The sequence below is a fragment of the Melospiza melodia genome, chromosome 2 (assembly GCF_035770615.1).
Source record: "Melospiza melodia melodia isolate bMelMel2 chromosome 2, bMelMel2.pri, whole genome shotgun sequence".
NCBI lineage: Eukaryota > Metazoa > Chordata > Aves > Passeriformes > Passerellidae > Melospiza > Melospiza melodia.
Genome location: NC_086195.1, coordinates 59,400,403 through 59,414,662, shown reverse-complemented (window position 1 = coordinate 59,414,662; position 14,260 = coordinate 59,400,403). Strand labels below are relative to the sequence as shown.

Here is a 14,260-nt window from a genome sequence, read left to right as displayed (position 1 = left end):
ATCCCAGGGACTAAAGGAGAATGGAACTTAACTGCTTAATTGCAGTGGGATGCTGCCTTTGCACATCAGAGCAGAAATGTGTGTGTGTGGGAGCTGCAGATATGGGAATGAAGAGAGGACAGAGAGATCACGGCTGTCCTTCCACGGTCCCTTAATCTTCCTCACCATGTTGTGAAACCCCTTTGGCTCTTCCTCGTTCCTCTCCATAACTCCTCTGCCAATGAGACAAAATTGCATTTTCTCTTCATGGCTGAGAGGCTTTGAGCAGGCTCTGCTGCATTGTGCAGCAGTGTATCTTGACTAAATGTGTTATAGCTCACAAAACATCATACGTTTTCACTCACTGTTGCAGATATCCCAAATAAAGTCCCTATGTGCCTGGACTCTGCTGGCAGAGCCATTGCAGAGTCCCCTTAAAACTCTTGTGTCACTCATATGGTCTGGAGACTTGTGTGAGCAGTGTGCTTTTTTTGGTATTTTTCAGAAATGCCTTTTCCCTGATTCCAGCAATATTTGGGATCAAGTCATTAGCTTTGGTGTGGCTGGTAGGGAAGGAAAGTCAAGTGAGAACAGTTCCATTTTGTGTGGCTGTTTGTGGTGTGAGCTGATGAGCCTTGATTTAGTCCTAGAGGGCAGCCATCCACATCATACAGATGGTTGTTGCAGTTGGCATTGACTGAAGTGCATGGATTGCTCTTTGTATTTAGCCACCTCAAATGCAAAAAAACCCCACTCCTATTTGTGGACAGAGTCCATGCTTTCAGTGTCTCTTGGCTCTCCATGAAAAACAGATGGCACTTTAGGCTTTCACAATGTCAGTCCCTGAGTATCTGAAAAACTGAGCTGCCACACAGGGAGGCAGAGGTGACCTGAGTACCTGTCATGGGGCAGCCCAGCATGGCATATCTCAACACATCTCCTGCCCATCCAGGAGCAGTGTGGAGGTTCTCTCCTTTAGCCAGCCTAGGTGTCCATGCTGTGATGTCTCCAGCCCATTCCCCTCAAAGACAGGGAAAATAGGGATAGCCAGGCTGCCCCAGCTCATGCGCTTGTTTTCCTTCCAACTTGGTACGCAAACAAATCCTGCATCCATAGCGTGGAAACACAGATACAGTCCTGAACCTGCCATCCAAACATTTCTATCATGTCTCTGGCTGTGCCTTACAGTCTCTGCTCATCTAAGTGTGTTGCTCTGCACCCTGTTCCCTTTAAACAGGGTTGAAGTGTTTTGCATTGGAGGGGAGTGATGCGGTACCTGCAGGGCTGGGCTCATGCTGCTCTGTCTATTCCTGAACTGCATGGTGACAAAGTCTGGTCAGTCGTGCTCATCTTGCCAGTCCTGCACCTACCAGGAGTACTGAAAAATGGCATGAAACGCTACAATATGGATTTGTGGTGTCCATGCTCTGATTGTTTACCTGAATTTTCCCTCAAGTTTTCAGAAGATAGGAAAGTTAGGAGCCAGACCGGCTGTTTCGTTATTTGCTTCCAGCAGGGGGAGATGGGTCCAGAGAGTTATTTCTTCTGGGAGCACATATAAAAATAACATTATTTGTTTTACTCATGAAGCACTCTCCTAGGATTTGTGTGATTCCTGCTTGTTTGGCCTTTTACACTTATGCAACCCCTTCCTTTTTCTTCTGTACACTTCAAAAAACAAATAAGACCTATCCACTTCACGTTTTGTTTTTGTTTTATTTTTCACAAGGTTCACAAGACCCTAAAGGGAATTTCTTCCTCATCTCTCTGGTTGTTTATATTATTATTATTATTATTATATTTTTTTTTTTTTTTTTTTTTTTTAGTTATGCTGCAGTAGTTCTAATGAGTTCTAATAAATGTGTAAGAAGATTAAATCATCCCCTGTACTGCTGGATCAGCAGAGAGGGGCCTCTGAGCCCTCTGTGATGCACCTCTCTTCGTAGGGGGGCATGGCCACATGCAGTCTCACCTTGAATCAGGATCTTAGTGGAGCCTGGAGACAGGATTTCTTTCTTCTCCCTCCCTGAAACCCCTCTGTCGTTCTCTCTGTAAAACATATTGGTGCCACTTTCTATGAACTATATTTAACTAAGCATTAAATTTAGATTTAACTGGATAGTTATTGCCTCCTAAGTAAATACTCTGAGATAAGGAAATATTTAGTGAGCTCTAGCAGTTGGGTGGCAGATGCTTCTTGCATTGCATAATAGTTAATCTTCGACAAATATGTTTTCCTTACTCCACGGGCATTTAATTAACACACAATAGCTCTTAATAAATGTAGATGAAACATATTTGGGAGACCCTTGTAAAAAGGATCCATGCAACACTGGCTTGTGAGAGAGGTGCATTTCTTTCATTGCTAACTTCATAAGGGACCAGGTCTTGTAGCTGTACTCAAAGTCTGTCACGGGGAGTGCAGAGGTTGCCCCTTGGTGATGTCCCTCTTCAGGCACACCAGCAGCCTGATGTATCCCTGTGCCTTGCATTTTCCATCCTTGAGTGATGGTTTCTAGTCAGCAATCAAGTGTCAGCAGCATGGTATTCTCCAGAGGATTATCCTTGTGAGGTGGTATAGCTGCAATACCTTGGGTACATCGAGTGTATGGATTAACCCCTTTAGCTCCTCATTCCTCTCCCCCTCTGGTGCTATCCATGCCAAGTGTACTGCAGAGGAAACGTCTGACTTGCCTCACTCCTTGGCTTGAATACAAAGCAGTCATCTCTTCTTGCTGCTGCATACGTGGCACTGGAGCAGCAGTGTCATGACCTTAGTCCCTAATTTATGGGTCTTTAACACTTGCAGGGATTGTTTAAGTACTCAGACAGTGCGGCCTTTCCATACCAAGGCTGCAGGGGCCAGTTTCTAGGAGTTCAGAAAGCAACTGGATGTGCTCCTGGAAGAAGAAAATCATTCAAGTGCCATTAACTACAAAGGCAGTGCCACTGGCTGGGGACATGCCTTAGCCATAAATCACTAGAAATAGATAAGTGCCCCGGGGCAGTACCACTGCATGCTTGCCTTGTGCTTGGGAGCTTCACCAGGCATTGGCTTTAGGCTGCTCAGAGACAGGAGGTAGGGTTAGAGGGTCCTTTGATCTGGTCCCACACGGCCATTTCTGTGACATTCCTTATGTCTCTCCAGTTTGAGCGCACTGTGTCCCACAAGGCTGCAGGAGCAGAGGTAAAACAGGCTTCATACAAGACCTGTTTTTTTTTCCTTTCCTGCGCATGTACCAGCGCTGTAACCACACAGGACAGCAACTCTCAGCCGAGTAACCCCATGGCTTTTCTTGCACCTGATTCTCTGGACCTCTCTTAGACCTCCCCTTCCCTCTTTGCTTCCTATCCCAGCCCCGCCGTGCTTCGGTCGCAGAAGGGTTACATGAGCGAAGCATCCCTAGGAGCAGCTCTGATCCCTCCCGCAGGCACGGATCGGGCTGGTGGAATGGCAGGCAGGCATCAGCAATAAAACATTCGGCTTATTCCTTTCCATTAATTTAATCTCGCTTCTCTTTGCGGCGGGCTGCGGGCGCGTTCCCGGGTGGGCAGCGCTGCTGCCGGCGGGGCTCAGCTGCGGGCTCTGGCAGCGGCAGCACAGGCCGAGCATTCACACCGCGGGCAGCTCAATGCCGGCATTGTCTCCGCTCCGGCGCTCCGAGGCTGGGAAAGGGGGTGGGGGGCGGGAAGGGCTGAGTGAAGAGAGGTGGGAGGGAGGGATGTACAACTGGTTATCTGGCGAGAGAAAAGTCTGAGAGGGGAAGAAGCATGGTCTGAGGCTGCAGAGGCAGTTGCCAAGGATGCCGCTCTGTAAATCAGCTAGCGTGTGGCTTCAGGCCGCTAAGCCAAGTTGTTTGCACTTTTGGCCACAGACCCTGTTTCCTCACTATTTCATCTTGAGAAAATTGGCCGTACCTTCCTCCGTCCTCTGTGCCCTACTCCCTGTGCCTCCCTCCCTCTCAGCAGCTCCCGGCTGCTCCTGCCCTCTCTCTGCTCCCCGCTCCACTTCCCCGCTCCCCTTCTCTTCCTTTCTCCAGCCCCCTCTTCCTCTCCCATGCCCTTCCCTCTCTTCCTCTCCCTCCTCCCCTCTCCTTCGGGGCTCACCCCCTCTTGCCTTGCAGCCCCCATGCCTTTCCAAACCCCTCTCTCCGGTGCGGAGCCCCCTCCCCTCCCCGGCCGCCGTTCCGTGTCCCCCCGGGCATCCCCGGTCCGCGGTGCGGGCCCCGGCCGGCTGCGCCCCCGGGAGAGGGACGGGGAGCGCGGCCCGCGGCTCCTTCCGCGCCCGCCGCCGCCGCTGTGGTGCCGAGCTGCCGTCTCACGAGCAGGGCTCCCTCCTCCCTCTCTCCCTCTCTCCTCCTCCTCCTCCTCCTCCCTCCCTCGCTCCGCCTGGGAAAGTGGGTTAGGAGGGAGCGCGGGGCTGGAGGCTGCACAGCCACAGGACTATCCCCTCCTGCATCCCGGTGGCACAGGATTCCTCTTGTTCCTTTTCTTTTTTTTTTTTTTTTTTTTTTTCCCACCACTCTTCATCACTCTAAACGGGTCGATTTAATTGTTATTATTCCGTAGTTATTTTGCTACCTGACTTTTTCGTCTTGCTTCTTTTTCCCCCCCTTTTTTTATTTGAAGGATCTGCTAAGACTTTTTCTTTTTTTTTTTTTTTTTTGGAGAGCCTTAAAAAAAAAAAAAAAAAAGCCAGGAAGGGAAAGAAGCCAGCAAGAGACTGAAAAGAGCAAGAGAAAGTGGCAGCTGAGAAGGACTGTGAAATCACCTCCCCTTTCTTGGACTGTCGATCATAGCGAGAGTTGTACATTATTATTATTGTTTTTCTTTCTGCGTCTCTCTGTCCACATACGCAGGCAGAGAAAGAGACAAGTACTGACAGTGAAACTCGACGAGACCAGCCATGGTAGCAAGGGCTCAGCCTGATCGGAAACAATTACCGCTGGTCCTACTGAGATTGCTTTGCCTTCTCCCTACAGGGCTGCCAGTCCGCAGCGTGGATTTTACCCGAGGGACCGATAACATCACCGTGAGGCAAGGGGACACAGCCATCCTCAGGTAGGGCATTTTGCCAACTTTTCCTCTCCTGTGTGTGCATCTATATTGCCATGTATGCAACGTGTACGTGTGACGTGGTCCAGATTTGTGTGTATAAGTCTCTGTGAGATTGTGTGTTATTTTACCTCTCAAACTGCAGTAGCAGCAGCTGCTACAGACAGGCTCTGCATGTGTGTTTGTGCTTTAATATGAAAAAATTGCAAAGCTTTTGAACACTTCTTGCCACACTATCCTCTGTGTAGTGCCCTGGATCGAAAGAATTTCAGTGGGGAAAGATTGCTTGTGTTAGCCAGCTTTTAGGAGCGTGCACTTTCCACCAACCCTGCAGTATCAATAGAGGAATCGAAAAGGGATCCAGCTGTGCTTGCCAGATGTTACATTGATCTTCCCATGCTTCTTTTTGTACATATGCAAAAACTTTATCCTTGGTGCTGCCAGAACTCTCAGGCAAGTTCTTTTGGGAAACTCTTGTCCTTTAATTATATTTATTTATTTTTCTGCCCTGTGTGGAGGGAAGATGGATACAATAGTTGAACAGGCTGGTGAAAAAAATGGTGTAGCAGCTCTGACTGCTACAATTTACGAAGATTGCATCTTTGTGTGTTGGAGTTTTTTTTCAGGGCGAAATAAATGGGTGTATGCTGTGCCTGTGTGTCTGGTTGTGATGAGGATGTCTTTGCACATGAAACCTTGCTTACTGGCAGTATTGAGTGTTGTATTTCTGGTTTCAGTGTGCAGGTTTTCCAAAGGTACATCTGGCACTACTTGGGCTTTCAGTTAGGAGTGTCCCAAATAGCTGAACTGCAGTAGTCTTTTTCCTGTAGGTTTTTTTTCTCAAATTCTACCTTGCTCAACTTACCTGCAGTAACTCCTCTATTTGGGAAAATTCTGTGTGTGTGAGTGTGCACACTGTGTATTATGGCTGTAAAACTACTGGGTGTAATTTAAAATAAGTCTGTGATCTGTGTGAGGAGCTGATAGTGCACAAACCCTGAAGCATCAAGGGAGCAATCCCCTAGTAAAGCTAACAGCAGCAGCAAAGTTTTCTTTCTCTTTCTGTGAAATAAATCCTGCTGCATGTCACCAAACACTCTGCTACACGATCCCCTGTGTCCTGCATCCCTCCCACTTAATGATAGAGGGAAGAAGGATGCTGGAAGAAGGATATGTGTGTGTGTGTGTGTGTGTGTGTGTGTGTGTGTGTGTGTACACATATCGCTTCGGTCGCCTCCCATGTCCTCGGTTGTTTTGATCCTGGAATATCCATTCAGCAGCTTCCATTCCCCAGCTCTCCAGACTTGTTAACTTGAATGTAAGATTTATCCACACAGAGTAATAGGATTTACAGAGTAATTCATCTGCCTTGCATATGCAGTGGAAGCGGTTTAGATTCGACATGGTAAACACCTAACAAGGGGTGTTGCCTCTGACTCCAGCTTCTCTACTCTCTCTTCCACTCACTACCAATCCATATATCCCATTAACCCTTTTCTACCAGCACTCCTAGCTGACTTATCCCATTTTTAAAGGCAAATCACTTCCATCAATCATTTATTTTGGAGGGGCTGCTCAGACAGATGTTTGCCAGCATGTTTGGTACATGCAGCCGCAGACAAGTCATTAAGCTCGCTTGCCCAGACAGGGGTCACTAGATTTCTATTTCCCACTTAACCTTGGAGCTTTTCAGTTTATCTAGATGCTGTGTGCTAAAGCTGCATTTGCAGCCGAGAGGGCTGAGCGGATGGAGGAGATGGTGCCTGCAAGGGCTGCGTGTGAAGCGTTCCTTCATCAGCAAGATCCACGGGGCTGCATGGGAGACTGCTTTCTGTGATTGCGTGTGGCTTGCCAGTGTTATGTCAGGCACTAAAATAAAACACCTGAGTGAAGGGATCCAGCTGTGTCAGCCAGATGTGTGCCAAGTGACACAGTCTGCAGGGGCAGCACACCACCCGGCCATGTAAATGCTTGCCCCGGGCAATACTGTGTTCCTGGCTGGCTGCATTTCTGTCACAAGTGACTGTGGCCAGTGCACAGGCTGTACCTTTTCCTTCAGCTGCCTTCCTAAGCCCTTTAAGCAGATCTGGCCAGCTATATGCTTTTCACATTTCCTAGGAAGGGCAGCTGTCTCCCTTTCCCTGGGACCAGACCCAGGTTTCTGGGATATTTCAGTTCCTCCTTCAGACAAGGAGCAGAAACCAGGCAGTACTGGGAGACAGACTGCCACATGAAGCTTGAAGGTGTGAGATTTCCCTATGTCCCATGGACTTTAGGTCCTGCAGGACACATTTCATGTCCTCAGTTTTAAAGCAAAGATTTTTTTGTTAGCTTCCCCCTCACTGTTTTGTCAACCTCCGAAACATAACTCACTTTAAGACAGCCTTGTTTTGAAAAACTCCCAGTGTCTCACTCTCCCTGTCTATAGATCCACTGTGACAACAGAGGGAAAAGAGCTAGATGGGGAAAAATAAAAACTCCATTAGATGATCTATACTAACTGTGTTCAAAGCATAACTTTATGTCCACAGATAGATAGGTAAGAGTTTTCTATGCATGGATCATATCACCTATCTTGGCTAAACATCTGCTTCAGAGGAATTGTGCACCATCAGTTTACCAGTGTCCAGTAGCTCCTGTAGCTTGAAGGGAAATGAAAATGTAGGAGGGAGAAAAAATGATACGCAGTTGGAGAGAAATAAAAGCAGTATACATAGTGATAAGATAACTAAAAACATTTTGTTCCTGTAAATTGTGATGCAAATCATTCAACAAATCACCAAGGACAGGATATTCTAAATGAGTCTTCCTCTTGGGTCCTTATACATTTGTATATAGGGTTACACTTGTAGGTGGAAGAATGGGTGGGTGGGCTGATCTATGAAGTGGAGAAAAATAGTTTATTATAAGCCCTAATGTTCCTAAAGGAAGCCAGTCCTCTGAAGCTTCATCTGCAGCTTGTTACTCAGAATAGAATTATTCTGAAAAGTTTGGAGATGACTTTTTAAAGGTGTAGCATTTAAAATATTCCCTCAGTCCAGGACTATTAAAAAATGTCCCTAACTCTAAACTGGCTCATCTCCTAAATGACCTGGCAGCAGATTTGATTCATGTGTCGGCCTTGCTGAAGGTTGATGACTCTTAGTGAGTATTTGGCATGGGGAAGTTAGGGAATTGCAGAGAGAATAAAAATAGCTCATTATAGGCTATCCACAGGGAAAAGGGTAATTGTCTGCTCCTTGGAGCAAGGCAGAAAAGAGAGGGCTCTGACAGCTGCAACAGGTGAGAAGGGCTGAGCAGAGTTGCTGGTGTTTGTCCAGCTGCAACCAAGAAAAGAGAGTAGGATGTTTTAAAGATGACGCTGTATATTGGCGAGCCTGTCAGACTTACTAAGGTTTCATTTTTTTAACTCTGTCTTCAGCAAGTGAAGAAGGACACTGAACCTTATTTTGAATATTGAGAGGGAACTTTGGCTACAGTTCCTGCCAATGTATGGCTGTCAAGATTACAATCATGAGGCTGTCAGGTTTTGTATGCAACTTCTGTACTTGGTGTTAGGAAAAGAAGAAAAAAATATCCAAACAAGAAATGTACAACATATCCCCCAAACTAATTAAAATAAGAAAAGAAAACAGGCCCCAACCCCAAATCTTCTTGCTGTTTGCCTGCCTTCAGCATCCCTTCCCACCTCGTTTGCTGTGCACATTTTGGATGAGCAAAGGCGGGTACACGTTCAGCCTAAGGAGGGGACGAGGAACACAAGGATGTTGGCTAAGCTGAGACATGTGCAGTAATGAAGGGCAGCTGCTGCAAACTGGGAAGGAAGGGAACTGTATTTCTGTGTTATGTTTGACCCTCTGGATGGTTTAAAAGCAAAATGGCAGTGAGGAGTCCATGCTATGGGATCAGGTACCTGTACAGCATATTGGGAAAGATCAGCTGCCTCAGAACCACCACAGCAGCTCACCTCAAAGTGCCTTCAAAGAGCTCATCTGAGGGTGTCAGCAGGACTTGCAGGTTGCCCAGGAAGTTTGGAAGTTCTGGCACAAGTGCAGATTTAGCCTTTAAAAACTCCTGAAATGGAGCTCATCACGAGCTGGAACCAAAATGGGTCACATCTCCATCCCAATCTGTTCTGTTATACCAGTACAAATCCAGAAAAGCCCAAGGGCAGAGTCAGAAATATTCCATTTGTCTTTGGGGCAGATTCCCAGGGACTGCAAATAAAGAGGTACAAGTGACTCATACAGGGCATAAGCTTCTGAGCGCTGCTCAGATGATGTTCAGCCTTTGGAGAACTGGGATCTCGCCAAGGCCAGAATTTGGCTCATTGCTCTTTAGTTTTTCCAAGCATCAACTTTTCATCAAGAATTAAAACAATCTCATGCTGATGTGCAGATGAAAACCAACATTTGACTGAGTGTGCATTTTTCATTTTTACCAGGTATTTTAAAATAATGTAAAGTTTCAGGCTGATAGCACATTTAGGAACATCCATCCTAACGGGTACTTAGTTTCTTTAAGTTGCATGTTTCAAAGGATGGGCTAGAATCAAATTACCAGCGGTAATGACAGTGCTGTTGGCATAATCCTGCAATATAAGCAATTTATGCAAACTCTGTTCTTGGCCTCCCAGTATTTTGCTGATATGTTACATGTGGAGCTGTGCTAGAGGACAAAAGCACCTCAGGCGAAATAGCAACACAACATCACAACAAAGTTTATGCCCTATACCGTCATTTTAAAAGAAAAGTAAAAGCTGTTCAGATTACACTTACAATTAGCATATGATTTATAACAGGGAGCACTGAGCTGAGCCGTTTGCAAGAAATGAGAATAGGCACGTTCAAACGTATAATGCCACATAATAATACAGTCTTGGCAGTAAAATTGTAACCTTGATTATTAGTGGTATTGTTGTGGCACTTAGAGGCCACCACTGGGTTGAGGCACCCTTTGTATTAAGTGCCACGTGAGCAGAGAGTGAGAGATCCCCTCCTCTGCAGGGCAGGCAGGCTATTAGCAGGGATGGACCCAGGCTGGGGGTGGGTGGGTGGGCAGGAGGTGAGGGGACTTGCCCAGGGTTGCTCACAGGGCTCAGGCACAGCCAGCCTAGTGACCCATCCATTAGCCTGGCTTGCCTTTTGGCTCAGCCACACAGCAAACCAGCAAATGTGACAAATGAGGATTCCCTAGTACATCCTCATCCACACTGGTGTTGACTAAAAGTCCCAAGTGCCTTCCTCTCTCTCTGGTCTGTACAAATCCTTCATTATCAGTTCCAGGGTGCATGTGTTGAGACAGGGTGAGTCGGGATCTGTGCAAACTCTGCTGATTCTTTCCTTCAAATGAAAAATAAAAATGTATAAATGTAGTAACAGATGATGTTGCAAAACTTCCAGCTCTGGCGGCAGATGGTGCCATTATATGAAGGCACACATGCATCCATAGATATGTGAGAGTGTGTGTGTGTGTATACATATGATAAAGACAGTTGCAATATGTGTATGGTCAAAGGCTGGCAATCATCATCTCTCCTTACACACACGCATTATTTTTATATGGTGTACCCAGAGGTAAGGGGGCCCTTCCTGCAGGGTGGGACTAACCTATCACAAGGAAAAGTGGAATGGAAATTAGAAAAGGAAAGGCTTTCTTTGGTGAAACGATGCATGTTTAATAACACTGTACGTATATTTTGCATTCAGAAAGATGGAGAGACAGCGTTGAACTGTATGGCTTTAACCTCCTCCCCTGAGTCTACAAACACACTTCAGTTTGCAACTAAGTACCATATGTTTTCCTACTTAGTTGGCATTATAATTTATATAGTACTACATGTTACCTGAAGTGTCTTGGAGTCAGTACCTCTTCCACTCCCCTCCCCAGCAGGTCATGAGGAAAGACCTATTCTTAAAATAGCTCATAGTTACTGGAATTCGCCATCTCATAACTATAAGTTTTCAAAATATATGTTACACATACCTGCCCTTTATATCCAGACCCACAGGCATCTGATTCTGACAGATCTGCAGGGCCACAGCTTGCTGCTGATGCAGCGGCATGGCTTCAACAGGCTCACTGAGAGGCTGAATATAGCCATTTTCATTGAAGTTACCTAGTTTTGTTGTCCATCAAAATTCACTCTGGTTTGTGTGAACTTGTGCTCTGCTGGAGTAAGTGCAATGGAGGGCACAAAGGTGAAGTCAGGAATTTACCGAGTTTTCTTTTACTGTTCTCTTGCTGAAGAAATAAATGAATGTGCTTTTCAGCTGAATCTGACACCAAAGCATTTGCTTCAGGCTTCGAGCACATCTAATGTGCCTGGTTTTATGGTAAGTAATGGGAACTAATAATGATGAGTTTCACCTCTGCCTAGAAAACAGCTATTTCAAAATAATGTGAACCGCCAGTCTCCTCTGTGCTGATATATTTCTGCAGATTTTTATTAGGAGCAACTTGGTTGTGTGGGAGAGGCCGGCTGTGGTCCTAGAGTTCCCCCACTGTGCTCAGCCCTGTGCAAAGAGAGGAGAAATAGCACTGCTGCAGCTCTATTGATTTCACAGGGGCTGGGCTTCCTCAGTCCCAAATAACTTGATGGAAATGAGCCCACTCACACTGGGCTGGCATTCATCAGATATTTTGCAATAGCACATCTGTATGAAATCTGGGAGGTGTGTGCTTGTGTGTGCCTGTGTGCAAGGGTGTGTTTCCCTATGTTTGCTCTCATTTAAAAGTGGAAAGTGTTTTCTTGTGTGCAGTGGGACAAATGTTCATATACTTTGTAAAGCTGCCACACTTGCAACTGAGAGACAGCACTGCCAGATGGCCTGGATAAGGGTCTGCTTACTTGGAGGCCTCTGTGGCTTTTTCCAACTCCTGAACCGCAGCAATCCTCACCAATGCTGGAAGTGTCCATTTGTTTCAGTGTGTTTCAGTTGCTACAGCTGTTAAGGAGAGAAAGCAGCAAGTATATAGCAACAGAACAACAGAATATAGCATCTTCCTCTTCTGAAGCTCAGGGATTAACACCACTGTAAATCTGGCTAATACTGACCCTTTGCAGTGGCAACCTGAACCACTCCCACCAATTTGCATTTCAGTAGCAGAGGGAAGTAGTGAAAACTTTGAAAGAAGGAAGAGCCTTCTCTCCCTGTCCTGTAAGAACCCAGATATGTCTGAATGGTTTCTCATCACAGGTGATCTCCTTAGATGGGTTCATAGAAGTGCACCAGATTTATGGGAGAAAGGGAAAGGCCAAGAGGGTTCCAGCTTACCCCCCAACCTGTGCCAACCTCTGCGTTGGGCAAAACAAAAGGGGAGTGGTCCCACCTCTGTGCAGCTGCCACTCAAGGTGCCACTACATCTTCTCCTCTCAGGGTCAGCAGGATGGCCATGTTGGAGATGCACCATTGTCATTGTCCCTAACATGGTGTATCAGTGAGAGCAGTGCCCTCCCAGGGGTGGTGGTGGAGATGCTTTTCCGGTGCAGGAAACCACAGATACTTTAACCAGAAACCCAACAGTGCCTTATATGGCAGCTACCTCAGTGCTCTACTTCCTCTCTCCATCCCAGGCTGGTTGTCCACCCTCACACGAGACCATGATTCGGAGCTGCATATCCAATCACCTTTCATGCCTTCCTCTGCAAACAAAACCCGTGTTGAAATCCACTGGCAGGCAGCATCCATGACTTTGAATAGTAAATACAAATCTCTCCTTTTGCCTCTCTGTCTCTCTCTCTCTCTGTTATTAAGCTGACAGGCACTTAGCCAATTATCCAGTCGTCATCTCAGCTGTATTTATGAAGGAGGAAGAGACAACGCACACAGCTCTTGTCTTCAGGGCTTCAGCTGAGTCTCCCTTGTGTGCTGTAGCATTTCCCCTTGTCTGAGCTGCTTAGAATACACAGGGAAAGAAACCAGTGAAAGGGTTTGGTTGAGAAGAGGGGTTGGGGAGTAGAGATGGGGAGAGAGGTCTGCTCCCCCAGACCAGGGGCATGCCAGAGCTGTCGCTGTTTGGCACTGCTTTTGTGTTTAAATTTGGCAGAGCGCACACGCCTTTGTTGCATAAGGTTGCGATGGATGGGGAATGCGGTGGCTGCGGGTACTTGCAAAGTCCTTCTGCAAGGATCAAAAGTCAGGAACTATGTGTGGCAGATTGTGAGTCTGTGCCTTAAAGTGAGGGAGTCACATGTACTTGGGACGTGGTGTGCATTTGTGACTTGGATCCAGGAGCCAACTCTAATCCCCAATGCGGTACTGCGCCTAGAACATACAGCCTGCGCTGGCTCAAGTGTTTACTCCAAACAGAAAAATTTAGGCAAATAGCACTGAAGTGTTCTGTGAATATTTTCATGAATGTTAAAAATGAATTCACTTTGGCTGCAGCTGTGCTTCCTTTGTGTGTGTGCATGTGCATCTTCTTTTCTCTCCCCCTTGTGAATAATCTGAGTGGATGAGTTTTCCTTGCCCTGGCGTTCACGGACAGAATGTTTTTAAAACGTCCATAGATGAGCAAAACAAGGCTCTAGCAGCAACTTCTGCAGCTGGAAGCCCTGTCCATACAGATCTGCAGGCATGTGCCCCTTCCTCACCTTAAACCAATACACTAATTTTGTGTGTATGCCTGTGGTGCTCTTGATATATATTTATGTTGGATGCTGCTTAGGGAGCACTGGACATGGTTCTTGCAACCCCTCACAGGAGCCCAGGCATAAAAGCAGTCGAACAAGTGAGATGTAGAGCTCATCACAGCTTGAGCCACAATAATTTATGTGCACGTGACAAGAGAAAATTACCTTTAAACTCTGCACCCAACCAATCAATCTTGCAGCAGCCTGTTTTTGCTCAAAAAGGTGCCTCAGGCCAAGCCTATCAAGCTCAGAAAAAGAAAGGTTAAAATGTTCCAACATCATTATCTCTTCCTTTTTCTTTGGAAGAGAGGAACCACAGTGACAAAGCCTTCACACCAGCTGACTCCTTCACACCAGCTCCTTTATAGTGAGTTTCATTCCCACCTCCAGCCCTGATTCCCAACTGGAGTCAGCACGATATTGTCCATGATCAGGCCCAATTCTTATGTGGTCAGAGAACAGAAAGGAAAGCATGTGACAGAGAGGACCAGGCACAAATAAGCATGTTGGAATTGGAAAATGCTCGAGAGGGGAGGAAAACGTTACCACTGCAAGGTGCAATTGTTGAGTGCTGCAGGTAGTACAGGTATG

General features: G+C 46.5%; 1 protein-coding gene across 3 annotated transcripts in view; it reads left to right on the top strand.

Moving 5' to 3' along the window:
• LSAMP (limbic system associated membrane protein) overlaps positions 1 to 14,260 on the top strand; it is a 987,400-nt gene that overhangs the window by 678,907 nt on the left and 294,233 nt on the right. Inside the window, exon 2 of one of the 3 annotated variants that reach the window (XM_063148357.1) lies at positions 4,962 to 5,040. In XM_063148357.1, coding sequence (XP_063004427.1) covers positions 4,962 to 5,040 — 79 coding nt within the window. Of the gene's footprint in view, positions 1 to 4,392; positions 5,041 to 14,260 lie in introns of those variants that run through there. The other 2 variants (XM_063148356.1, XM_063148358.1) reach the window with 2 other exon arrangements.